At 50.2% G+C, this 27,703-nt stretch overlaps 1 protein-coding gene across 1 annotated transcript in view; it reads left to right on the top strand.

Annotated features, from left to right (window-relative positions):
- The first annotated feature begins 1,637 nt into the window (after positions 1 to 1,637).
- NTF3 (neurotrophin 3) overlaps positions 1,638 to 27,703 on the top strand; it is a 65,270-nt gene continuing 39,204 nt past the window's right edge. The window contains exon 1 of the mRNA XM_061205132.1: positions 1,638 to 1,904. Within this exon, the coding sequence (XP_061061115.1) occupies positions 1,659 to 1,904 (246 nt within the window). The 5' untranslated portion in view covers positions 1,638 to 1,658. The remainder of the gene's footprint in view (positions 1,905 to 27,703) is intronic.

The following is a 27,703-nucleotide window of genomic DNA, read 5'->3' as shown; positions in this document are numbered from 1 at the left end:
CCCAGGGACCCCGGGAGGTGCCGCCCCTCGGCCTCAGTAGGCGCTTCTGGCCGTTTTCCATGCGGCAATCTCCAGCAGCCAGGATAATGATGAGGCAGGTACAATCTACCTAGTACGCAGCCCCCCGCCTCCCCATCCCTTCCCACCTCCCCTCGGACCGGCAGCCTCTTCTCTGCGTCGGGTTCAGCCTGATCTGGTAGGTGCGGCGTCCTTATTTCTTGGTGTTTGACTAAATTCTCAAACAAGTCAAAGGAATTTGGATTTTTTTGTACTTGGACGCCAACTGAACTGCTTATTAGACGCCCAGAACGGCAGGGCCGCGGGGAGAAGCGATACCTACTCACTCCCCTCCCCCAATGGCGCGCATGTCCAAAGGTCCTGGAAAGAGATGGTGTGAGGGGTGGCTGAGGTGGCAGGGAGGAAGAAGTGGGGGGGGGGAGGGGGGATCGGAGATGAGATCCCCCCACGCCACGACCCGGGGAGCGGGTAGGAGGAGGACAGGGGGTCAAAACTCTGTTCCGAGGCTCTGGATTTCTCATTGACCCCTCAGTGACATTTCCCCCCCACTTCTCTTGATGGCAAATGGGCGAAAGCAAAACGCATTAACTAGGGTAAATTTAGAGAGACCGAGCTCACCGCAAGCGGGGTCTAATGGGCGGCTAAAGTTATCTCGAAATAAGAGATTTTGCCCCCTGCACTCCCCCGTCCTTTCCTCGAATAATCTAAGGGTGGGGAAGTGGGCGTCACTCCTTTCGGAGCGCTTAGAGAGGTTGGTCTGTCGCTTGCCTTTCTGCTTCCCGCGCTGTCCCCGCGTGCAGACTGGTGGGTGCTGGGCGGGCGCTCGGCTGCAGGGCCCGACCCTCATTCGGAAGGAAGGGGCTTAGAAGAAGTTGAAGGCTGCGTGGAGTGGGAGGCTCCGATTCATCACCCTCTCCCTTCCACGCTCACTCTCGCACAAACACACAAGCGCGCGCACACACCCGCCCTCCCCCCACCCCCGCCCCGTGCCCCCTGCCCCCGACCCCATACCTGTCTGGCTTGATCCGCCTGGACCGCCTGCAGCGCCTTGGGTGCTGGTCCCGGAGTGGCGGGCACGCCAGGGAACGGTGTCCCGGGGCGTGCTCCGGTGGTGGGGAGCGGGAAGGATGGACGGGTGCTCTTGGTAGGGGGTGGGGAGAGATCTGGAGCTTTAAGGGTCGAAGGTTCGGAGGAGTTCGCACATTCGACCCAAGCCTCCCGAGGCAAGGGGCAAGAAAGGCCCTTCTGCTTTGTAAAGAAAAACCTTAAATGAAAAGCAAAAAGAAGATCAAAAAGAGATTTTTCAAGAAAAAGAACAAATAAGACAGACTGAAGGCATGAATGTGTAAAGTGCAGTGTGAAAAGTTAAATATTTCGTTTTTTCTTGGATCTCTAAAACGGAGATGGAGGGGCAAACTGAAGCATACTACCAACTTGGAGGTTGGGGATATTTTTCTTTAAGAAAGGACAGGGGAAATGACCCCGTGCCCCCAGTGGCCCCCGACCCCAGCCGGAGGGGCGCTGCGGCGCAGGCTCGCGCGGCCGGCCGGGCGCGGGGGCGGCCGGCGCGGCGCCGAAGGGGTTAAGGCGCTGAGCGCGGAGCCATCTGGCCGGGTTGGCTGGTTATAACCGCGCAGATTATGTTCACGGGACTCAGAGTTGAAGGCTCCTCTCCCTACCGTAGCAGCTCCGCGCGAGGCCCCCGAGAGAGCCCGGCGCAACTACTTTCTTCCCTCTCCTTTCTCCTTCTCTTTTTGTCCCCTGCTGGGGCTGGCGGCGGCGGCGGGGTGGGAGAGACTTTGAATGACCGAGCTCGCGTCCACCTTTCTCTTCATGTCGACGCCCCTGGAAACGGTCACACGGATGCCATGGTCACTTCTGCCACGGTAAGGGGAGACGGGCACGCTGGGCGGGCAGGTTCGGGGCCGGAGACCCGCGAGGGGCCCGGGCTCCGCACCCCGCCCTCACCCCATCGCGCCGCGCTCCCGCACTTTCCCCCGCTCGTGCCTTCCCGAAGTTTGCGCCCGGATCTGCCCAGGCCGAGGTGCGATCACAGCCCCCCGCCCGCCCCCGCGCACGGACACTCCTTCCCACCTCCCCCCTCCCGTGCCTCGGCTGCTGGAGAAACCGCCCAATATCTGGGAAAGTGATCAGGTTTAAGGGACCGGGATTGGAAATGGTGGGGGGCGGAGGCGAGGGGAACGGGGGAAGACGGAAGGGCACGAAAGGGCTTCGGGACAACCGCCGGCCCCTCACCAACGCACCCGTCTACTCCCGCAGAGAAGGCTCCTCGCGCATCCCGTAACAAAAGGGGGTGGCAGTCGTCTCCGGGGCTGCGGGGAGGCGAGGGTGCCGCCGTCGCTCCCCGCACGCGCCCCCCGCGCCCCGCTCGCCGCCTCGCCAAGCTCTCCGCTCTCCTCCCCCTCCCGGGCCGGGCGGGGGCTGGCGGGGGGGAGGGGACGCGGAGCTCCGGCCCCGGAGAGTCGCTTCCCAGTTTCGGGAGTTGAGACTCCGTGCGTGGCGTGGCTACCTGCTGGAGTCCCCCTGCCTCCGCTCAAAGCTTTCTCGGAAGCAGCCCCGCACCCCGGGCTCGTCCTGGCCGGCGGCCACCCAACCCTGGGTCTCTACGCAGATGCTGGAGCCGTGCGCGCGGCCCGCGCGTCTGGGTCGCCGCCGGGAGCGGCGGGCACTGGGCCCGAGCGGTCCCTGGGGAGCTCCTCGCGGTTCCTCCGGGCCAGCTCTGGGAATCGGAGGTACCGGGAGGCTGGGAGGCCCGGGACCCGGCGCAGCTAGGTCGGACTTCAGAGGACCCCCAAGCACCAAATTTCTCCGTGGCCCCTGAGCTAGAGCTCGGGGTAGTACACTCACACTCCGAAGGAAATTTGGAACGCTCGGAAGTTGAAGATTCGGGAAAGGCGGGCCTGGGGTGGGGGAGGGGACTCTGCTTGTGGCTTTCGGGCGCGAGTGGGTGCGCTGCTTCTCTGGGGGAGTTTGGCTGCTGCGTTCCCCAAAGGCACAGCACTGAGACCCCCGAGCCGCACCGGGTGAGGGCTGCTGACTAGTAAGGATCCCTCTCGTTGGATCCGTGGCCGGGGGCTTCCAGGTGGAGGAAACACCGAACTAGACAGCCTGGTCTCGACCTCTGGCGGCGGGCGGCACGTTCAGAGTCTCAGTGCAGGCAGCTGCCTGGACGCAGCCCGAGCGCTGAGCTCGGAGCTGGAGAGCTGGCGACTGCGCGTCTTGGACTTGTTTATGTGCGCGAGGGGGCGGGAGCTGGGGGTGGGGAGGGCGGGCTAAAAGGGGGTGGGTGTCGCCCCGGGACTCTAGTCGCTTACGCACTGTGCTGGGCAAGTGCTCTGTAATGAAGAGGTGTCCTCTCCCGCTCTGCAGAACGGAGAGCCAGAGGCACATCTAAACCCTCTGCCCCAAATGTCAGGATGGAGAAAGTTGGAACGGGAAGGAACTTTGCAATCGGTTCTGTTTTCCCGGCACTGAGAAATTCTCCCAGGTCCTCAGCCTGCTCCCCTCCCCACCCCACCCCCGACAGAAAGAAGGTGGAGGAGTGGGATTCAGGGGATAAAATCCAACCGCCTCTGCCTTGGGCTCAAACGCTCAGACCTGGGTTTGGCGTTGGGAGAGGAGGAGATGAAAAGAAACCTAGCTCTGAACGGTGCTGGGGGAGAGTAGGAAGTCTGCGGGGTTGCAGGAAGGAGCCTGTACGGTTCTGTGCTGGTGTGGACTGTTTTGTAGCTGGAAGTGGAGGCTGTGGCTCTGTGTGAACGGGTCTGCCGTCTGTGGAGGGCGATCAGGAGCCCTGGGCGCTCTGTTTGGTCAGGGAAAGAGGTTTTTTGGAAAGTGTCTGCGTGAGGGTGTGTATGGGGGACGGCCAGAGTGCGGGAGTTCCCCCTGCTCTGTGTGCAGGTGGAGGTGTGTGTTTCTGAGGCTCTCTTGCACGGGCAGCAGGTGAGAGCACGTGGGAACAGAGGTGTAGCTAATGAGAAATCTGTGCCTGCGAAGGGTGTCGGAGCAGGAGGAGAGGTACGGTGTGTTGCAGCAGATGGCTTGTGCGTGCCTGCACAGACACACGGAGTGGGTGTGGCGTGGGAGGGCGCCCGTGTGGGGGACGCGTGTGGAAGGTTAGCCTAGGCGCCTGCGGATTACCGAAGGGATGGGGAGGGGAGATGATCTGCAAAGAACAGAGTGTGAACCTTATGAGTGAGTGCTGGGAAATTTGGCCAGGAGGGCATTGGGGTGTGTGGGGAACAGAAAAGTGTGGGCTCAGACACATTATGGAGAGATGGGGCATTTGCAGAGAAGGATGCTGGGGTGGTTTTTGCCTTCTCCCGCTCTCCACCTCCCCAGAGGGCAGGGAATTGGAGAAGGCTTAGGATGAATGATGTACATTTAAGGGGAAAAGTCCTCTGTGTGTTGGTACCGGGTGGGGATGTGTGTGAGTGAGATCTGAGTGAGTGGAGAAATGTGTTTCGCATGCCGAGTGGACGGGATGCGCATAGTATTATATTGTATAATGGGTTTCTTATTTAAGAAATAAGAAATGGAATGCCCACTGGATGCTCAGCCCATTGCTGGGTACTGGGGCGTGGCACGGTGCCCTGGAACAATTTCTTCCCAGGGCTCAGCGGACTGCCACAGTTTTGCCAGGAGGAACGAGGAGAGCTCGGTGCTAGTTGAGGTTTTTTTCCAAGAACTATAATTCAGTTTCTAGAGATGTTTATGGATCTCGGAGGCCACAGGGAAGCTGATTTGAAATGTACCTGTGGTTTTGTAAAAAGGGCAAAGAAAGATAGGGGTGATGGATAGTTTTGTGTGTTGGGGAGGGAGCTGAGGGCTGTTTCTGTTTCTTGTAGGGGGTGTGGGCTGGGAGTGGAAGGTGCAGCAAGCCAGGTCAGGATGCAGGTGCTGATACCCCGGAGGGTTGAGTTTCTGAGAGCATGGCAGGGACGCGGCTTCATACGTGGAGCTGGAGAAGGGGCGAGGCAGTGAGCAGGAAGATGCCAGGAAGATGCAGGTTGGGAGTGTTTGTTAATCTTTGATGACTTCTGGGCTGTGAGTGTAAAGCTAACGTGTGTGTGCGCGTGCGTGTATGCCGTGGGTCTGGAGTGAAGTAACTGGGGGAAGGCTAGCTTGGAGGACAGGAGGGGCGTGTATGCTGGCTCTGGCGGAGGAAGTGGAATGTATGTTTTTGCAGCAATTCTTTGTGGCCGAGGAAGGATGAAAATGGTCTTGGATGCTCAGATGTGTATCAAAGTTTAAAAGGTACAGATAAAAGAAGGGTTTATTAGGAAGCATTTGGGGAGGGAGGGGCATGTGATGTTGGTTGGGTTCATACCAGCAAGAGCTGGGGAGGTAACTGGGACAGAGCAGGGCGAGGGGTGTGCTTTGGCCGCACACACCTGCTGACCAGGAACCTCATTTATTAGGTCTATTCGTGGGAGGGCATATGTCTGGGGGGAATAAACCTCATCTGTTTGACCCATGGCACTTTTGATTTCCTGAAATGATGACTGTGCCATTTTGAGGTTCTGCCTTATTTGTAGGGGAAATTCATCTGTGTAAGAGGGTTGATACAGGGTCTGACCCTTGGTCAGAGGACCTTGTGGCAGTATTTCGGAGGATGGCGTGGTGGAGATGGAAGGTTTCCCATTGGGAATGGCTTGTTTCTAGTCCAGTTCCGCCACTTTGGAGCAGGGTGACCTCGGGAAATTTTTCTAATCTCTCTGATCCTCCATTGTTTCTCTGTGTAAAATGGCGTTGTCTGCCATGACTCAATGAGGAGGAAAATTCACTCTGCTTCCCTCCCCTTCAAAGCTTGGTGTGTTTAGGGGTACGAAGCTTTACTCAAAGGTGACGCCGAGTTGAATACAGGCGCTAGCATGGATGTGAACCATTGTAAAAATGGGTCCTGGACCTCCTTTTTACAGTGCAAGTTGGTAAAACCGTCTTAATGCCCACTGAGTGTCTACTGCTCACCCATGGTGCAAACAGAACTTTCTGTAACTGCCTCAGTTTACTCACCCATAAAATGGAGGCAGCCAAGCCTAGATTACTGTTGATGGCAATATGTTTTCATAACAGGTCTTTGAACTATTCAGAAGAAAGGTGGTCCACAAATCAATGTTATTAACTGTCCGACGCGGACGTTTCCCTTTTCTGCAGGCCACGATGCCTAAAGAAATGTGATTTGAGGACAGAGAAAATAGTCATTGTTCTCGGCGTGTTAGAATAAAAGAAGAGCAAAGTCCAGCCAACCCGGGTTACTACGAAGGTCTGTTTTTCTCCGGGCTACGCGTCCTTGGCAGGCAAGAGCCTGCCTGTAAGAAGAGGGCATGGGCTTTGGATCTTTGCAGACACCCAATGCAGCAAGTTGGTGCAGCCACTTTCCCCAGAGACAAAAATGGAGACCAAAAAAAAAAGAGGGACCAGGAAACCCACTCAAGCCTCCGAGTCCTCCCAGAAGTCAGCACATGCTGTGAACTGCTGGCTCAGAATCAGGCTCCCATCCATCCTTGAGTTCAGTGGCCATAAATAGTCAGGCACTAAGCTATTTCCATGAGGCACTAAACCAATTCTGCTGCTTTTCTTGGCGAGATTGGGCCAATTAAGTTGATTGGAAGAGGTCACTGTTGATGGCTCTCACATTCCCCAGGCGGGACAGGCCAGCAGAGTTTAATTACATAACATTTCCCATCTCCGCAGCTCCCCTCCCAGACAGATCAGATGTGCAGGCCTCCCCCACCGCCCCTCCATCCAGGACGGCGAATGCAGCAGGCGGTTCCCGCTCCAGGCTTCTCCAGACTGTTTCCTGAGCAGTTACAGCGCTCCCACCCCAACTGTGAGGAATGTAAATCCAGTGTTGGCGGGAATGAGAGCAGAGAGTCAGGCCGACACAGAAGATCCTTCAAACCCACCACCCTGCTTCCCAACCTCACCAGCTGCTGTTTTACTCTTTAATGAGGCAGGCAGTTTCTGGTGGTGGGGATGCTGAACTAATGACCGTTGCTAGGGTTTTCCATTTAGTTTTCTTTAGAATTGAGTTTGTTGGAGAAGGACCAAATCTACCGGAGACCAGCCTAAGACCCGTGTGCTGCTGCTGATAAGCTCTGTGGATGTACTTTGTGCGTGGATAGGTGTGTGCAGAGAGAGAGGAGAGCAGGGCTGTGTGTGTGCTGGGGGACACGAGAGCACAGGAGGGGCCCTGGGTGGGCAGGAGGCATTCCTAGAGCTTGTGTTATGGGTGGCAGGTATATGGGCACCTGGTTCAGATTGGACCATCACTGTATTGTGTCTTGCAGAAGAGCCAGCTTGTGGAAGAAATTGGGAGCAGCTTTTTTTCAGACCATTTGTATCTGGGGATGGAGGATGTGTGAGTTTTAGGAAGTCTGAGGCCAGTGCAGATAGAACCTCATTCTTGCCTGAACAGATTTCTATTAAGATCAAGGCTGGACAAAGGAAGCCTTTCAGAGGACTCATTTTAGAACCTATGAAAGCACATGTAGAGGGACCAAGATCTTTAAAGTCTTTTCGTGTTGTTGATAGTTTTCCTTAAGTCAGCCTTTCCTTCTACCTAAAAATACCAAGGGGCTGAGTGTGCACGCACCTCTGGGTGGTAAGGATACGTTGACTGTTTCGTGTCCACATCTGTGCCATGGTCCTTCTCAAGCAGTCCTAACTGGGAACAACCAGAGGCTGTCTGTGGCTCTGGGCATCCTTACAGGACTAACCTCTGCCTGTCAGTGTGGTTTCGCTGGAGAAGGATTTTGACGTGAACTTTGGTGTGGTCTGTTGTGATTGCTCACTTTTCAGCAGCATCTCCAGGAAAGACTTTTGTTGAGCCCCCAGTCTTCTATGGATTTTGTTCAGTCAGAGATTTTTTGAAAGGGTTGAGGTTCTTGCTCATTCAAGGCCAGAGTTGTAGGAGTAAATGGCAGCTTACTGATCTCAAAAGATCCCAGGCCAAGGTCCTCTTAAACAGCCTGGGGCAGCAGAAAGCCTGCTGACTTAGAGATGGGGGACCAAGCTTGCCACTGAGCTCCGTCACTAATAGGCTGCTGTTGTGTGACCCTGGATAGTCTCTCCAGGCCTTGACGTACCCATCTGTAAATGAAGAACTTGAACTAGAGGATCTCAAAGTTCCATTCCAACTGTACCATCTGAGGATTCTACAGTAGCCCCATCCTCCTACTCGCTCAGCGCTAATATGCTTTGCTTGGAGTGCATCTTGGCACACCCTCAATGAGCTCCTGTTTTTATCTTTGGGGAATGGCTGAGTCAAAGGCAGAAAGGCATGCAAAGAATTTGCCATAGAGTTTTGTTTTGGCCAAGAATGCTCTTGAAGTTGGCTTCGCCTGCACAGTGTGTACAGAGCTCTAAGGGGTGGGGTTTGGCTTTCTGGTAGACCCGATGCTAATCATCCAGCTTCCACATGAACGCCTATTAGTGTTTCTGACTAAGAGAAGTACCCACTTTGAAGACGATTGATGATGATGATAGTTAATATTTGAGTACTTACTGGGTGCCAGGCATTACTGTAAATATCACATGGTGTTATCTCAGTGCCCAAAATAATCTCTTTTGCAGGTGGGGAGACTGAGGTTATGTGAGGTTAAGGGGTATGTTTACAGGTACACAGCTAGATCTCGATGTGCTGACATTCTAGCCTGAAGCCTGTGACCATCCCAAGTCCATCACCTGCCAGTCAGGTTCTGTTTCTGCATTCTGTGAGGTCATCCAGATGGGAGATTGCTTGATAGCCCTCTGCAAAGTCTGTCACCCCACAGGGTAACTTGCTCCACGGGAAGGTTCATTTTCATGTGCAAGACAAATGCTGAGGCTTTCTGGCCACCTGCTGGAAAGCATGTGTCAGATCTGTCTTAGCTCCCATCGCCCTCCCCCTTTACTTCCCGTCCTGTTGACAAGGAAATCTGCCCTTCCAGAATGGGGGTGTTGATTTAAGTCACAATTGCCTCCTTGTTAACTCTATAAGATTGGAGCTGGACATCTGGTTTTGATCCACTTGCCCACGAGAGGTGGTGGGTCCCAGCGTTCTTGAGTCCTGTGATGAGGGTTGCACAGAATCAAAGTAAAAGAGAATGGAGGATGTGAGGGCTCTTCAGAATTTGGAAAATGGCTTTCCTTGAAAGGCTAGGGAACTCCCTCCATGTATACAGGGGCCATGTATTTCTTGCTGAGAGGTTGAAGGCAGGAGTTGCTGCCAAGGACTCGGGTCCCCAGGCTCTGTTTGATGCAGAGCAGAGCAGTTTTAGAGTCTTCCAGCCCTGGCACTTGCTTGCTTCATGCCCTTCTGGGCAATACCAGAAGTAGGGAAGCCAGAGGTGTTCTCAGGGTGCATGTTGCCACCATCTCTGAAGGGTGTGACTGAAGGCTCTTGTTTTTTCTCCCTCCACTGACTTTCCCATCACCACTACCACACATACATCTTCAAAGCAATGAATGAGAATGACTTGGTTCTATTGCTGAAAGGTATTTGCAATGTGCTAATAAGTGGACAACATTAACCTAATGCCTGTGAAATTGTGGGTGCTCAAAAGATATGTGTTTGCTTTGTTTAAAACAACATTCCACGTGTAGGGTGATGCTTTCCTTCTTTGTAAGAGGACACAGCCCTATTATTATCATTTTTTTTTTATGATAAACCAGTCTTGCCCTGCCCCCCCCCCCGTTTTTAGGTCTGAGCCCATGGCATTTAAAAATATCCTCCCCCTCTGGCTCCAAATCATCCCTCAGGGAATATAGTTCAAGATCTCAGTCTGGGATTATTTCCATTCTGTGTCTAGCAGATCTACTCCTGATGGATCATGGGGCACATCCATCCCCTGCTTCCACTGGGTCCAGGAGGGAAAGTGCAGCTCTGGAAATCACCTGTTTCCCAACACGTGCGTCCTGTAATTGGGAAGGAGCCCAGCTCTCCTGACACCCAGGTTTTGCTCCCCAAACTGCTCACCTCACCTCTCTTTGCGAAGGACTCAAACTAGCTGTGCGACCTTGAGCAAAGCATTCTCCCTCCACGGGCCTCTGTTTCCTCTTCCGGAAAAAGAGGGAATGGGATTCACTGGAAGGTCAAAAGGACCCTGCCAATCATGACAGGTCACATATTCCATGACTCTGATGCTCCCTAAGCCTCTCTGTGGCCCATGCCTGGCATTTCTGGGTATTCCTGCTGCTCTGGAGGACTTATGTGCAGAGATGTGGAGGGGGTGGAGGAGGAAATGAAGTTATATGATGCCAGATAAGTTCTTGAACACATGGAGGAGTGCATGTTTATAAAGTGCTGAAGAAGCAAGCTTGCCAGATCAGTGGCAGATCTTGGATTGGCAGTTGAAAGCATAGGGAAAGGTTTATGTGGGATAAAATTCTCTTTGGGTAGCTGAACTTGGTGAGTGAAATCAGAAGGGTCCTGAGCTATGAGCAGAGATACCAGACTCCACCCCAAACTGTCCCAGAGCCTCACTGTGCAATTTGGGGAGTCTCTGCTCCATGGAGAGTGAAAGGCTCCTGGCTTAGATGATCCCCCAAATCTTTCCTGACTCATCAGTAATTACGGGAATCAAGGGCTAGTAGAAAAGCCTGGATGGATGGATTGATAAGGGGCTTGAATGTAGAGGGAAACGTCCTCTGATTGCAAGAGGGTAAGAGTAGCAGAAATATACATCTGTTCTCGAATTTGAGATGGTCACGGAGGGCTTATTCTGTGTGTATATTGGGCTTAGAAAGCTCTCCCTTCTTCACCAGGGATATTGAAAGCATCCTTCACATCTTTGCTTCACCATTACCTTCTCCTGGAAGCCTCCCTGCATCCCCCAGGGAGCCTGGGGCTCCCTCTCAGTCTCCCTGTGTTACACCACCCCGTATTCTGTCTTCTCACTAGAAGATGGGCTCTGCAGAGAAAGGGACCTGGTCTTTTCATCTCTGTGTCCCCAACACCTTGATATGTGTCGGGTGAGTGAATGCATGACAGGTGGGTTATCAGGGAGTCCAGCGGTGAGAGGCTGGGCTCAGAGAAGTGGTACTCCTTCCCAAGGGTCCAGAGCCGTACGTGTTCTCTGTGTCCCATTTCGGCCTGTCCCGAGGCTGATGTCATGAAGCTCGCTGCCGGCCCACTAGGAAAGGCTGTTCTTGTTCTCTTTAGAGACACCCTTCTCCCCTGTGTCTTAGTCTGCCAAGTCCTTCTGCAAATGTGGGTTTTGGTCATGGGAGAATTGGGTGTCACTGCACATGAATTAGGGCCATCTATCTCTAGACACTCAGAAAACACATGTTTAAAGATCATTCATTAAGCATCCTGTTGGTGGCTGCCAAGTCTCAGGCCCTGTGCTCGATGCTGGAGAAGATGCAGAGATGAACGCTGAGCTCTGAGCTCCAGGGTCTAGGAGCTGGTGAGGGCGATGGGCCAGTTACATCATTGTGCTCTAGGGAGGGGCCGTGTGAGCATGGAAGTTCAAGCACAGGGTTCCTGGATGGAATGTTGTGTGTTGGTGTGAATAATGATGGAGAATCCTCTGGACCAGAAGCAGGCTGGAGGGTCCATGAACTGCCTTCACTTTTTCTCATCCCTGAGTTCCCAAGGCCTGACCAAGCTCAGAGCCCGTTGTGATAGGAGCCATTGGTTCTTTCCAGGGAGAGTTTGGGGAAGGGGCGTGATGTACAGGTGTTAGGTCTGGGTGGATGTGTAGGTGTGTGTGCTTTCCAGAAGTAGCCCCTCTCTTGGCTGTAGTCAGCCCAGGCGGGGGAGGTGCGTCTGCCCGAGGCTTTTAAGCGCTGCTTCTCCCGGCTGCACTGTGTGTTGTCTCTGTGACCACTCCTGACACAGGGACAGACTGCCATCTACTGTCCACTCTTGTCCTCTATGAGTCCTTCCTGCTCAGTGAGCTCCTCAGCATTTTTTTCACGTCCTGTTTTTAATGGGTCCAGATACGAGCAGAAAGAGAATAGACATGAGGTCCTTGTTAAGTAACTTCGTTGGAATTTAGAAGGGGGCGTTTAAAAAACATAACACATCTGTTAGATGTTTTTCTTATCTGCTTAACAAAAGTGTTATTTGAAGGGGGCCTCGTGCCTCTCTTGACTCTTCTTAGTTACCATGCTGGGTACCTGGGTACCGTGTAGAGTGCCAAGACGAGGAAGGCTAAGTCCTGCCTTCAAGAGCTTTGCAGTTTAGTTGGAAGTCGGGACAGACCTGCAAAGAAATAGACCATAGGATGCGGCAAGATATGTTTTGTACGTGGCACGTGAGTGGTAGGGACCCCAGAGGCTTTGGGGGTTTGGGGGAAGGAGGGGTCCTTGTAGACAGAGTGATTGGGAAAGACAAGTGTGGGCAGCTTGACTGGGTCTGCTTTTAGCAACCCCAGGGTTTGGTGAGCACCTCCTAAAATCGCTGTGTGGTATCGTGGAACAGGCTCTGAGCTGGGAGTTCGGGGACCTAGAAGGTCCCTGTCACCCAGGGGGGCTGGTTTCAATGTCCTAGGGCCCACCCATCCCTGACCCGGCATCGCATCCCACATTTGCATGCAGAGGGAGGTGGCTCCTCGTTTCCATCTTGTCAAGGACCAGTAGAGCCGGAGTCCCTCTTGCGTCCCCTGCAGGGAGGGCATCTCAAGGTGTCTCCTGTCCTGACAACCCCACACACAGTGGGAGGGAGAGAATGTCCCCAGAGTAACCTCAGGTGCTGTACAGCTATGAGGAGGTGAACGGCTTTCAGGACGTGTCTGCCTGCTGCTTCTCTCCGTATCTCCCCCTGGACCTTCCTTCCAAAATACATCTGCATAGTGCTTGAGTCAAGGATAGTTTTTCCAAAAGAAGCTGCATTAGTATCCTAGTGTAGATTATAGCTCAGGTCTAGGATTCCTTCATGTTAGAACTCATTCTACCATTGCTTTTGTGGAGCTTTTTTAAAAAGTATCTAAGACTTTTGATGACTGTGGATTAAAATGGGGGAAAAGTTGCTTTTCATAACTCACTCCCATTCTTTCTCTTTCTCTCTCTTTCTTAGCTTTTAAATGATCATCAAGGAAACCTTCAGTGTATTTATTCCATGTACTTGTCTTCTGGTGCATGTGTATGTGTGTGTTTGTGTGTGTGTGAGAGAGAGAGAGAGAAAGAGAGAGAGAGGGAGGGGAAAAGAGAGAGAAAGGGAGGGAAAAAGAGAGAGAGAGAAAGAAAGAGAGAGAGTAAGAACAAGAGAGAAAGATATTGTAGACTGTGGTCTATTAGCGAGTCTAGGAAATCTAGTTGAATTGGAGTTGGGTTACTGGTAGAGAGACCTCAGATTGTCACTCTAAACCTCTGATATTTCCCTTTTACTTTTTGGCTCTTGTACGAATCAGGAATGTCTCTTCCCAGTCCCCCTTCAGTGTTTACATCTCCTTTTGGGGCTGCTGTATTAAGTTACCGTCTGTCTGCAGAAAGTCTCCTGAATTCTTGGGGGACCTCTCAACAGAGGCACAGTCAAGGATGGAGCCATTAGAGAAGGTCTGATTTTTTACTATGAGGGGGAACTAAACCCTTTTACTAAAAGGGTTAGGGGTTGTTTATCATGTGTTTTCCTGTGGCACAGTGATGTCTGTGACTCTTGCCTAAGGAGAGAGAGCAAGCAGAGGCTGGGACGGAGATGGAAAGGGAAATTCCTCCAAGAGCAGCCAATGTGGAGGGAGAGACTCAGTTCCCAGCAGTTTCGTGGGAGGTTTTCTGATGGCCTGTGACGTGATTTGTAATCATGGGTGAAAGTAGGAGGAGATGGGGGGAGGAGAGTTCCAGGTGAAGTTGCAGATGGAAAGAGGGCCCCAGGTGAGGGAAACCGGGGGCTAAAAGAACCGAAAGCCGCCCAGGTCGTGGTTCATGGGGAGCAGCGTGGGGTGATGTGTCCAGGGAGATGGGAGGAAGGAGGACCCACAATGAGCCCCCTCCCAACCCCAAGGGCAGCAGGAGCCAGTGGAGGTGGCACAGGGGAGGGTACAGTCAGTCTTTTGTTTTAAAAAAAGATCACTCTGGTTCAATACAGGAGATGGCTTTTCCTAAATAGTTGTTCAATGGGAAAAAGACTATTGGTTGGATTGATGGAAGAATGAATTAATGAGCGAATAAATGAGTGAACTGCAGGGGGGACTTGATCAAGCCGGACTTGATCACTGGTTACTCTGACCAGTGCTGGCTCCGGGGGAGATGAAGGACAAGATGGGCTGGGACGATAGGCAACAGGTCATGGATTAGCGTGGCTCTGGCTGTAGGGAAACAGGGACCAGCATAGTAACAATGCTGAGAGATCAGTTGGCCGTGGGAGGATCTCCCAACCTGTTTACATTTTCTATACATTTCCATCCAAACTTGATTTCATTCTGGATCAAAAATGAAAGTGGCTTTTGGAGTTGTACCCCAGAAAATTTGAAACTGTGATGATGACTTTCTCCAGAGGGGGCTGCTTGCTCACAGACCTTTTCATAGGCTCAAAGTGGGATGTGGACAGATGGTGAGTTTTCTGGGGCATCTGGCAGGTCCCAGATTCTGGACATCATATCCATCTATTGATGATTCCTATGGATTAGTGTGTGTTTGTGTTTGTGTGTGTATTTCAAAGTCTCCTGAAAATTACCAAATGCCACAGAACCTCTTTTGCTTGTAGTGGATCCCTATAGAGAGTCACTTGCAAGGTCATGTAGGTTAGCACAGATAAGAAGAGTGTGTGTGACAGTGACCTAGACAGACACCTGGCATGCCCTCCAGCGACTTGGCCTGGTAGAATGCAGGAATCCCCCTTGGTGGAGGCAAGGGAACCAAAGAGAACATTCTGTGTCATCTCGAAGGTCTCTGCTCAACAAAGACCTCACTGTAGAACCCCCCTCTGCACTGTCCCTGCCCCTCTGTGGCTTTGCCGTGGCATCCGTCCCATTCAGTGAGGTCCCCATAAACCCATCATAAGTTGAAAATATTGTTGGTCGAAAATGCATTGAATACACCTCATCCACCAAACATCACAGCTTAGCCCCGCCTACCTGAAATGTGCTCAGAACACTTCCATCAGCCTGCAGGTGAGCAAAATTATCTCACACAAAGCCTGTTTTATAATAAAGTGTCGAATATCTCATGTAATGTATTGAATACTGTACTGCAAGTGAAAAATAGAATGGCCATCTGGGCACAGAATGGCTGAAAGTGTATCGTGATTGCGGGGCGGCATCACGAGAGAGGATCTACGCATATAGCCAGGCCAGGGAAAAAGATCAAAATTCAAGATCCGCCAAGTACGGTTGCTACTGAACTCGTATCACTTTCACATTATCGTAAAGTCCAGGAAGTCTAACTGTCGTAAGGCGGGGGCTGTCGGCGCTTGCTTTGAGGGATGCTCAGCTCATGTGAGCTGAATCTCCTGCTCCCTACTCATCTGGCATCTGCCTCGGAAAGTGGAGACCAGGAGGGCAGATCACAGGTGCTCAGCAGATTCCTAAGTGCAGCTCAACTCCATCTACTGAAGGCGGTGTTGAGGGTGAGGGCAGGGAGCAGGGCAGAGAGAGAGCGACAGAGACCAGTATTCCTAGGGCCTGAATGCTGTGCAGGTACCTTTCTATTTTTTATTTAATTTTATTTTATTTTGACCACACCGTGTGGCATGTGGGATCTTAGTTCCCCGACCAGGGATCGAACCCTCACCCCCTGCAGTGGAAGTGCAGAGTCCTAACCACTGGACTGGCAGGGAAGTCCCTGTGCAGGTACCTTTGTACAGGTCATCTCATTAATTCCCCCCAACTGCCCCCCAGAGACAGCTCCATCCCAGGCTGGAGGGCATGGCATCCACAGTGCTTTCAGAGTGCAGAATTGTTTGTGGTCTATGCATGATCAGATTTCCTGCCCTGGTTCTCCCTGGGAATTTGCGTACCAGTAAGAGGCCCTACTCTTGGTGCAGTTATGGAGCAGGACTGCCGTTGATGTCCAGCACCGATGGCTCAATGGGAAAGTCAGCACCTTTCTTCCCTCTCGGGTCCGGGGGATCCACCCAAGCGCCAGGCTTAGGACGACAGTACTCCCAAGAGGCCCACCCTGAGGACCAGCTTTAACCAATGGGCCTCCTTGGCAGAAGGCAGTCGTTTTCTTGCTGTTTTCCTGTTAGGGAGCCAGGACTTGCAGGAGGGCAGAGGAGTGGAGGGTCAGAAAAGGAAGCTGAAAATCAAGGTCTGAAAAAACTAGTGAGGTCTAAAACAGTTGCATTGCCAACCACATGTTCCCAAATCGTAAAGTGGACCATGTGGAATGATCGCAATCCCTGGGTTTTTCGTTACAAGAAGTTATCCCTGTGGATGCTGGCAGTCGTGCTGGGGCTGGATGTCCAGTGCCCATGGCTAAGTGCGTGTGTCTCTAAGCCTTTGGATTTGGGATTCTCCGGACTGCTGAGTGGCCTGAGTGCAGTTGGAAGCTATGATGGAGCAAGCCGTGCCGACCAGATGTAGGGCCCGGGATGGTGGTTCCCCGGGGCGGGCGGGGGAGGCTGGATGGTGGTGTGGGCAGGTGGGGGGGGGGGTCTCGTTCTGCACAAGTCACTGCTGGGGGATTGCCCATCGGAGACAGAGACAAGCCCTGCAAAAAGCAGTGGACGCAGAAACCCACAGGGCTCTCTGTTCATATCCTGCAGGTGGAACTGAAGTCATTCCTGAGAACAGGTAGGCTCCACCCCCCACCCCCCGACCCTGCATCACACAGCCGTCACCCTCAGCCATGGCTTTCTGCTTTTAACTCAAGGGACGGTAGTATTTCAAGGAGCGGGGCAAGAGATGAGCTGAAGCATTTGTATCTGGGTTCTTTTTTAAATTTTTTATTGAAATACAGTTGATTTACCGTGTTATGTTAGTTTCAAGTGTACAGCAAAGTGATTCAGTTATACATATATAAATATGTGTATATATATATATATATATATTCAATTTCAGATTCTTTTCCCTTATAGGTTATTACAAAATATTGAGTATAGTTCCCTGTGCTGTTCAGTAGGTCCTTGTTGTTTATTTATTTTATATATAATAGTGTGTATATTTTAATCCCAAACTCCTAATTTATCCCTCCTCCCCCTTCTCCTTTGGTAACCGTAAGTTTCTTTTCTGTGTTAGGGTTGAAACTGGTATATTCTGATGCTAATAGCACATTGTCCTTTTTGGTAGGCAGCTCTCCTCCAAGTCAGTCTGGGAAAATGTTCCTTAAAAGACGTGCTACAGCACTGAGAGTTGGGGAGGGAGCCTTCAGGGGGCACCGTGGGAAGAAATGTTACAGCTGTGGCTTGGAAGCATCAATGTATTCCTTTACCTGTTTCTGATGACGTCGTCTGGGGTGTAAGCTCACGTGAGGGGTGGATGGGACCGCATGTTGGGAGCGGGCAGGCATGAGGCATTCAAGATGTGGTACAGGAAACTTGAGGTTATGTTGATGTGGGTTCCTCATCCCTTCTGCAAGGCCATCCCCTGAGTTTGCCTCCAGCTGCTTGCTCTCTCGTTATCCTCTGTCTGAACCATTATATCTGCATCTGCGAAACGGAACTTCCCTCCCAGCAGCATCATGGATCTGGTTGCAGAGCTCATAGATGACCTCCCCTGCCTTATTGTTTACTATCTCATCATTATGCAAATACCCTTGAAACACCCCTATTCTTGTTGTGTGGATGCATCGCCTTATATCTTTGAGATTATGAAATATTCAAGGTCCTTTTCTCTTCAATCTTTTAACTGCCTTCTGGGAGTTGAGTTGTTCCAGTAGTAGAGTTTGCTGTTTCTTTCCATGGTGCTGGTTTTCCTCGGAGGGTGGTTGGTTATTCTTATTGCCGGGTTATCTTCTGTGGCAGATTCTTCTACATTCCTTGCACGTGGGTTCAGTGCTTGGCTTCAGCTTCTTAAATTATCTGTGGCTTTTTGAACGTGTACCTTCTTTTAGGGATTCCTTACAGCTCCTAGCCAATGAAAGCCTCCCTTCCTGTTTTCCAGCCTAGGCAATGCATAACTGCCTAGGCTGGAAAACAGGAAGGGAGTTTTAATGTGTTTTCTGTTGTATGTATGGACTTGATACAGGAGGAGGAGGAGGAATGAAGTGGGTACTCAGTCTGCCATCCTGAAATGGGAATCCCTTCAAAGTTCTTAAGAATCCAAGTGAAACATTTAAGCCTCGGTGGAGATAATGGTAATATAACTCAGACCACTTCACACAGTGCCTGCCCCATAGCAAGGGCTTATTGTAGATAGAACTGTTCTGTTAGCTGCATATTATTGTAATTAAAATAGAGCCTCAGCCTGGTTTTAAATCCCATCTCCGCTTCTTCTTAGCTGTGAGATCTTGACAGTATTGCTGAGATTCAGTCAGTTCCCTTAAGTGTAAAAAGATACTACATTGTTTGGAAAGACTAAATAAGTTACAGCATGTAGACTCAGAGAGTCTGGAACGTGGTCAAGGTTCAATACATGTTAGCTGATACTATCATGATATTATTAATTAACCCAAAGGGGGAAATAACCAGATATTGTGCCATCTTAGGGAATCCAAGGGCAGGAACTGTAGCCATGCTTCATAAGAGACTAACCTAGGAGCCTGGAGGCACTTCTCTGTCTACAGGACCACATGGCCCTGTTCTCTCTGCCTCTGAACCCCGCTTCCCCACTTCTCATTCTAGGCCTACCAACTGACTCTCCCAGGGCTCCCGTTTCAAATTCCTTAGGGTGACATCTGATTGGCCCAACTGGAGTCAGAGGTTCATGCTAGTTCATTAGCTGGGGACCATTGAGTATGGTCATGTCACGCGGCACGTAACTTCAGAGTACTACCCTTTCAACAAAGCTGCAGCTCTTCTCAGAGCACAGGCCTGTGGCCTGAGCATTCACCCCCAAATTATCGAGCTTCTGTGTGTGTGTGTGGCGGGGTGGTAGAGAAGCAGTGATCAAAGGGCAGACTCATGAGTGACAAATAAGCAGGCCTCACGGAGCATCCCCTTAAGATGAAGAGGACAGGTTTACGTGTCCCCGCGAGACTCTGTGTCTTGCTGAGTTTAGGGCATGTTCGGGACCATCCCTGGTCTTTGTCTTTGGGTAACAATCCAGTGAGGGTCTTCACCAGAGTAGACGGGCATGAGATGAATTCTGCACACAGTTTGGGGAAGCATGATGAGGTCTGGTTGGCGTACTCTCACCTTCCACACATGCCCTGTGTAGCTCAGGGAGCCCGGAGCATGCCTGCCATGGAAAGGCCACCATCCCTGGCTCAGCTGCTTTTCCCAAGTGCAGATCTGAGGCTCTCCTCTAAGAAAGCACCCCCCAAGCTGTGCCTCTTACATTCAGAAAGTGAGATCCTCACAGTACACATGCAGGTCCTGGTTTGTGTGAGCTTTTTCCCTTTAATTCTCTGCCTTTTCCAAGCTGAACCCAAGTTTAAACAATGAAGGCCTTAGAAATATCTGAAATGGTGAAGATTCAGATCCTTAAATCCTAGGCAGATAGAGAACAAGTTTCTGATCCAAGAGGAGGGTTCTTAATGTGATGATTTTTAAAGATTTGTTCAGGATTTATTGGCTTGTTTGTTTGCATGTGGGGTCATGACACTGGGTATTATACTGTGCTTGGTGCTTTAGTGCACAATCCCATCCCCTTAGCCACTCAGCAAGATAGACATAATTTCCCCCATTTCACAGATGAGGAAACTGAGGCTCAGAGAAGTTGAGCCGCTTGCCCAACAGAGCCTTGATCAGCAGCCAGAGCTCTCTGACTCCACAACTCACATGTTGCCCACAGACACCACCTTTCCTCATCTGCCCAGGTGCCATTTATCTTTCCTTTAAACCACACACCTTTCTGTCAGAAACACACAATTTCATTGGTGAAATTCTTCTCTTCTTGTCATCTTTCATCTAATTGTTAGACTCATTTTTGAGTTTAAGTTTTTAACCCCTTTTTCTGAAACAACGCTGGTTTTTAAAAATATTTTCTTTATTATCACACCAAGTAAAAGTTGGGAGTTCCAAAACAACACAAAAAACTGGTTTTCCTCTCACTCCTCTCTTTGTTTCCTACGTTATCTGGGATTTTTGTGGATGAGCAATTTTGTTGCCCATGGAAATAAAGAGTGAATGCATCCACACTACCTAACACATGTATGTTTGAATAAATAAGGTCCATGGGAGACTCTCCATCCCCCATCAAGTACAGTCCAAGCTCCTGGGACATGATGCACTTGGCCCCATGACCCACTCTGCCTGCCTCACGTGATAAGCCTGAGTGTCCTGCCTCCATGGGAGTTTCTCACAGCCAGACTTCTGTTCCCATTACAGCAAGTCCCCTACATACGAACCTTCAAGTTGCGAACTTTCAAATATTCGAACGTGCATTCCATCCATGTAAGGCGTGAGTAAAATTGCAGCTTGCCCTCCGTCTCCTATTACTGACGATCCTTCAGCTCTACCATCTCCCACCTCCTCTCCCTCCTCCAGTCAGTAACTCTTCTTGCCTGTTCACTCAATGTCAGCCCCTGGATGCTAGCTCTTGTACTGTACTACTGTACTTTTCAAGGTACTGTACAGTAAGATTTAAACTGCTTTCTTTATTTTTTGTGTTTGTTTGTTTTTTATGTATCATTTGTGTGAAAAGTATTATAAACCTATTACAGTACAGTACTAAATAGCCGATTGTGTTAGTTGGGTACCTAGGCTAACCTTGTTGGACTTACGAACAAATTGGACTTATGAACAAACTCTCGGAATGGAAGTCATTCGTATGTAGGGAACTTACTGTATTCCCAAACCTCCTGACACCGTTTGCCTGGCTGACCATTACAAGTGCTCACGCAGAAAGCCTTCCCTGAGGCCAGAAACATATCTCTTGTATATCATTTACTACATTATAGATGCTCAAATGTCTGTCCATTTTTTGCAGGTAAGGGCCCTATTCTCACTGTATCCACCAGGAACTAATATAGTGCATAAGAAATGTTGGTTACACTGAACTGAACTCCAGTGGCATGAGGGGTCCCAGAATTTGGCAAGACTTTTCCAGCACTGATGGATCTGTCTTGGTTGAGTGTATCTTTAAAAGCTGCCTTTTTTTTTCCATGGGAAATTTCAGCTGGGTAACTTGAAAAAGCAGCTGCTTCATTCCTGGCCAGAGCTATAAAGTCTTGGCTCTGCTGGCAGGTGATTCTTACATCAGTGTCCAAAAAGAGCGTTCTATCCAGAAATATTTAGTCAGCTTCTGCTATGTGCTGGGACACTGTTGTTGGTGCAGGAGACTGAGCACAGAACGAGAAAGGTCAACCCTCTGCTCTCAAGGAGCTTAGATTCCACTGGAAACAGTCTTCAATGCAGAAACAAACAAGTGGATGGATGGATGGATAGATAGATAGATAGATAGATAGATAGATAGATAGATAGATAGATAGGGAAATGAAATTTTCCTATGGGGATTAGTGCCAGGATGGTTAATAAAATCAAGTGATGTGATAGACAATGGGAGAGGGTAGTTTTTTTTTACCTTTTTTTTAAAAACTTTTTATTTTATATTGGAGCATAGTTGATCAACAATGTTGCATTAGTGTCAGGGTACAGCAAAATGACTCACTCATACATGTACATGTATCTATTCTTTTTCAAATTCTTTTGGGAGAGGGTATTTTAGATCGTTATGTTCATGACACAGCAGAAGGCTCGTGTGGCTGGGACAGAGAGTGAGAGAGGCCGGCTAGAGCGTGTAAGCCCTTGTAGACCACTTACAGAATTCATTCCTGTGATGAGTTGAGGTGTGTAATTAGAAGCCACGCCCCTCTCCAAATATGGTGGGAAGCCAGAGCTTTTCCCCTGCGAGAGTATTGGGAAGCCATTGGAAGCTTTGGAGCAGGGAATAGTGTCATCTGCTCAACATTTGTAAAAGGCTGCTCTGCCCGCTTTGTCAGGGGCAGGCTGCAAAGGCAGTGAGACAAGCCGGTTGCCAATACAGCGGGCAAGAGAGAATGGAGGCCTGGATTCCAGTGGTCGTGAGGGGGTGTTAAGGAACCAGAAGATTTGGGATCTCTTTTGGAAGTAGGGCTGGAAAGACTTGATGGACAAGTGAGAGAAGAGAGTGTAAGAAAAAGAAAGCTGTCAATAGAAGAAGGAACAATCCAAGCCCGGGAAGGGAGACGTGCCATTGACCTTGTTGGGTTCCTAAGACCCGCAGAAAGAGCTGACTTTGCAGCCTGAACTCTGTGTGTGCTGTGGCCAGGAGCACAAGAGAAAGAAGAATAGAATGTTCACTATGCTTCTTTTATCTAATCTGAAAAACGAACTCAGGTCGGTGACCATAAACTCCGGTGCTGAAAAGCCCACTCATCTAGCGGCTCGCTCCTGAGCGCCTGATGTGGTGATGCATTGTGTCCTTGCTGATGGGAAATACAAAAATTCACGGTTCCTCACCTCCATGAACTCATGTTATATCTGGGGAGATAAGACATCCCCAACTAAACACAACTCAAGCTAGAAATGATTAAGGCCATGGGACTGTTACCCACAGAGGGCAGTTGGAGTCCCAAAGACTGCTGGTGGGTGATGAGGAGACCCCCTGGATTGGGCAAGAGAATTAGCAGGTAGCTCTAGATGGCGCAGATGGAGGCACAGAGGTGGGAAAGGCATGGAGCGTTTGGGGCTTGACTGATGCCTGGAAGGGAGAAAGTCTATGCAGAGCAGTAACAAGAGCTGCATCTCAGAGCAGCTTCCTCCCCCGCTCCAGGGCATCGTGGTTTGGGGGAAAGGCTCTATTACGTCCCCTCATGGCTCCTCTTCCCTTTTGCTGTTTTTGGTTTGCATTATTTCCCCTTCAGAGCATTCTTTGAACTTTCTGGAAACTCCCCTTGGCGGTCTCCTCATCTGTTCCCAGTTTAACCCTTTGCTCCATCTCATGGGTCCTGCTTTGTAGGTTGTAGTGTTTGAGATGCTGCCTTCCTGAAGTGTTTCTCTGAATTAGCATCGGGTACCTGTTCTGCTGTTTTGTTGCCATCCCATTACCCAGGAAAGGAAGGGCTCCCTTGGGTGTAGGAGCAGGGCTTCAGAGAAAAACCTAATACTTCCAGCTCCTGAGTTTACAGGGCTCTGCCAAACCTGGTTTCATACAGATGAGGAAAAGCGTCACAAGTTATCTTCTTTGGTGTCAAGTGCAAACAAATCCCTGAGCCCCTCTGAGGGGCACAAAAAATAAACCACTGGTTTGTGGAGCCCCAGGATAATCCATCTGATTAAAGCCTTGCATCCCGTTACTTAAGACATTCTTGCACGTGCACTGGCTGGCACGTGCATGTACAAATTCACACATCTATCTCTTCGTGCCCTTTTCTAGCCTCTGATGACTTCTTTCCTCTCCAGGAGGCTGGAGCCCAAGGCTTCTAAAGCATGACTTCTGGAAAGCTTTTCCTTCTGCCTAATCAAGATGTCATCTCTTTCCTTCTTCTCCTGGGGAATCATTGGCCATTGGATAGTGGTTAGGTCATGGATCAGAAGCACCCTTGATTTCTGGGGGTTCATCCCTAACGCCTGGGTGGGAGGCTGCATTGTGGTCTGTCATCTGGCTCCACCTGGCTTTTGGAGAACCCCATTTGAGTCTTTAATGATCTCATGACTCCCAAATGGCCCTGGGAATGTGTGGGCTTAGAGGAGCAAACAACCTCCTTTCGTCCTGGCCTCTGCAAGAACAGTTTGCTATGTAGCATCCTTAGGAGACACAGGAGCAGATGAAACTCCCCGGATCTGGTGTCTTTCGTTAAACTCTATCCTGAAGTAGGAGAAACCAAAGAACAGATATTACCTTTATCAAAAGAAGGTCAGGGATTCCTCTGACTTCTTATGAGGTTGGATATACCCAAAGGCGAGGAAAATTTTGCTCTTTGTTTTAGCCATTAGGAAACCCAATACCACAATGTTGTTGGTTTAATTTTCCCTCATCACATGGGGTTGAATCCCCTTTGCTTCTGCAATTTCTGAATGGTTGCAATCATTTCTCATGATACTCTTGTGTCGTCACTCAGAGTAGAAGAGTAGATTTGACTCTTAATCTCAAAAGAATGGCGATCGTTAATATTTATTGAACTGGGAACCACGCTCAGTACTTTATACGTGATCTCAGGAAATCTCCCAACTACTTGAGGAAATAGCTGCTTTATTTCCATTCCATTTTGCAGACAAGGCAACTGAGGCTCGGACAGGTTTTTCTACGTTGCTCCTAAGATCATCTGAGAAACTGTGTATTTCACTTGTTTTTCTAATGTATTTTCTTATTCTCCCTAGTATTAACAAATCCCATGGAGTGTAGGGCTTTTTTGTATCCTTGCTGCACTGCTGTATCTCTAGCGCCTGAGATGCTCTGTGGCACGTGGCACTTGCTCAGTTAGTATCTGTGGAATGACCACATAAGTTGCCCAAGGTTAAATGGCTAGGAAGTGGTGGCCAAGCTTGGAATCACTCTTTTCTGATTCTGGAGTCTGTGTTCCTAACCACTACTTCACACTGCCTTCTTGTTTATTTATAAACAATTCCCCTTCTCCCACTCTACCCCTCTTTTCAGTGCTTTTCACCCTTCTTCTTGCTGGAATTGAACAGCACAGTTGTCATTTACAAGACACAGTAAGTGGCAGTCCCCCTCTGCCTGGTGTCCTCATCCCCCTCTGCCTCTAAACATGGTCCTTGCTTCATTCTGTCTTAAATCACCAGACTTAGTTCACATATCTGGTCATTTTATCTAATCAGAAATGCAAACCATTCGCCTCCTTAATTCAAGACTTTGGGCTTTTCCTAGGTTAAGATCAGGGCCAAAGAAATACCACATTGCTGGTTGGGGTTACTCAAAGTCTGCTCTTTCCTGCGTCCGGTCAGTGGGAAATGGAAAAGATGACAGCTGGAGCTTTGGGGGTCCTTTCAGAAGTAGTTATAACATATGACATTGTTGTACAATTATGAAATAAATAGCTGTTCTAAAATATGTCCATTTTAGAGAATTAGGAAACTATTAGAATAGAGGAAGACAGTTACCAGAAATCCCATCAACATTTTAGGGTATATCCCCTGAGGTTCTTTTCCTGTGTGTGTGTTTGAGTGTGTTTTCATGTGTACATGTGTATGTGACTCTGTGTGTGTGTTTCCTTTTTTAAGTAAGGGGGCTCATCATACTTGGTGAACAGTTTTTAACTGGAATTTTCCACTTAATGTTGCTTTGTATGTTTTCCTCCGTGTCTTTAAGTTTACTTGTATAAGACCATTTTCACTGCATAATATTCCATCATGTGCCACCCTTTAACCGTTTCATGACTGTGGCACGTTTGCCATTTGGCCACTGTTTTTATACTACAGTTAGGCATCCTTTTACATAAATGTTTATGGACAGATGTGGTTACTTTCTTAGAGGAGATTTCTAGAAGGTACGTTTCAGCGAAGTGCATGTGTCACGTGGTGCAGTGAGTGGGAAAGCGCTTGAGTGTGGGAACCAGGCCAGCTTGGCTTTGAATCCCAGCTCCCTCGCTTACTAGTGGGGTGACCTTGAGTAAGTCATCTATCATCCTCAGATTCCTGTGGAATGGGAATAAAAATCTAACTCATCGAATTGTACAGGATGAAATGATCATATCATGGAGAATGCTTTAAACAGTGCGTGGCACATGGGAAACCTTTAATAAAAGGCAGCTTTAAGGAAATAAATTTTAAGCTGGGTAAATCGACAACAGATTATTATGATTCCTATCTGTATTCATATTGTTTTGACGTCTAAAGTGTCGCAAGCTTGTCAGCACTCTGGCACGTGTGGACTTACTGGCCAGACGTTTCCTCCAGTCCCAGGACAGCTCTCTCCCTCCTTTCCTGTCCTTCTGTCCTTCCCTCTCCCCTTCCCTGAGACACTGTTGTTTTACAGAGTGTGGCTTTGCTCAGGCTCCCCGATCTGCCCACATGTGTTTGCTTTGCTCTCCCATCCCATTTGGACTTTCCCTCCTTGTCAGTTTATTTATTCCATTTAGGAGGAATTGGAGCCTGGCCTCAGCTTTCCCGTTGGCTTTACCTGTGTGCTGCATTGTCACACTGTTCTCTCCGTGACTTAGAAATCTCTTTGATCCTTGTTGAGCGGGTATTTGTTCTCCTAACAAATGTTTGGGGTGGTTGGAGGATTTTCTTCTCCTGTTGGCCTAGCCTCCTGCCCCTTCAAGCTGCCCTGCTTGTTTGGGATCTTTACCCGGCTGACCACAGACCAGGGACATCTGTCCAGAAGGTCTCCCTTGCCCGGCAACACTGAGAGTGGCATGACGACTGAGACTTTCTGGGGAGCCTGCTTAGCAGGAGGAGGCGGGGGGATGCTGGGGACCCTGCAGGGTCCAGTTTGAGTTCCTAGACACCGTCCGGGAGCACTTTCGATCCACAAGATACATGACTCAGCTCATCCTCTGTGGCTTGTTAACAAAACTCAACCTTCCGTCATCTGCTGTGGACACAGAGAGAAGCTTCAGGTATGGCAGGCAGCCCAGGAAGACCACGAGGGTGGGGAAGCGTGTGAGTTTCCTGGGGCTTCCATAACACCCTGGGTGGGTAAAAACACGGGGAATTTATTGTCTCACAGTTCAGGAGGCCAGAAGTCCAAGATCAAGGTGTTGGCAGGGCCGTACTCCATCAGAAGGCTCTAGGAAAGAAGCTGTGTCATGCTTTTCTCCCAGCTTCTGGCAGCTTGAGGTTCTCCTTGGCTTGTAGACAAATCACTGGAACCCGCCACCTCACCCGCCTCCCTCCCTGAGTGTTTTCACATCGTCTTCTGAGTGCCTGTCTTGGCCCAGGTTTCCTCTTTTCATAAGGTCACCAGCCGTACTGGATTGGGACTCACCCTAATGACCTCATTTTAACTTGATTATCTCTGTAAAGACTCTATTTCCAAGTAAGGTCACATTCTGAGGTCCTTGGCAGGGCGGGGGTGGTTAGGACATCAACATGTCTTTTTTGGGGAGACACAGTGCAACCCAGGGCAGGAAGGCAAGACACTGGGGGTCTGTAACCCCTCCGTGCACCCACCCTGGGCAGTGCAGGCTGTGTGCAAATATGCAGTCAGCTCTTTTCAGGATTAAGATGAACGGGGCCAAGACTTTGAGTGGGGTCTCTGTAGCAGCAGTGGTGGCCAAGCAGGACGATGTCTTGCCTTCCTTGTCTCAACCCAGACATTTGTATATCCCACGTGACCCCTGCCTCTGTCTCCCAACACATTGGGAATTTCTGGGGTCCTGGGATCCGGAGAGAAAGCAGCGCAGCCGGAGGCCAGCTGGTCAGGAGTGGAGGAAAGGGATGGCGTCTGGGAGGGCAGAGTGGAAGGGGTGGTGGGATCAGGAAGGGATGTGATGGAGCACCAGGGTGGTGGGAGGCTACAGGCGCTTCCTCCACAGCCGCGAGTCATGCCCCCGCTCTGCCCCTAGGCTGTGTGCCCGTGACCTGGGCATGTAGCTTCTCTGGACCTCAGCACCTCCACGGGTGAGACTGGGAGGCCAATGGCGGCTCTCTAGGCCACCTTTCCCGCCAGAACAGAATTAGCTAGAGCCTGATGTGTGGAGCAGATGGGAGCTCCGGGGCCGGGCCCCTGCAGGGAGCGCAGCCCCCCTTCCTGTGGAAACATCTTCTGTGTGGGACTCCCAGCCCAGGGTCACCCGGCACACATCTGGCTCC

The sequence above is a fragment of the Eubalaena glacialis genome, chromosome 11, assembly GCF_028564815.1.
Source record: "Eubalaena glacialis isolate mEubGla1 chromosome 11, mEubGla1.1.hap2.+ XY, whole genome shotgun sequence".
In the NCBI taxonomy this organism is placed as follows: domain Eukaryota; kingdom Metazoa; phylum Chordata; class Mammalia; order Artiodactyla; family Balaenidae; genus Eubalaena; species Eubalaena glacialis.
Note: the sequence above shows the minus strand (reverse complement) of the source record. Positions and strands in the feature narration are given on the sequence as shown.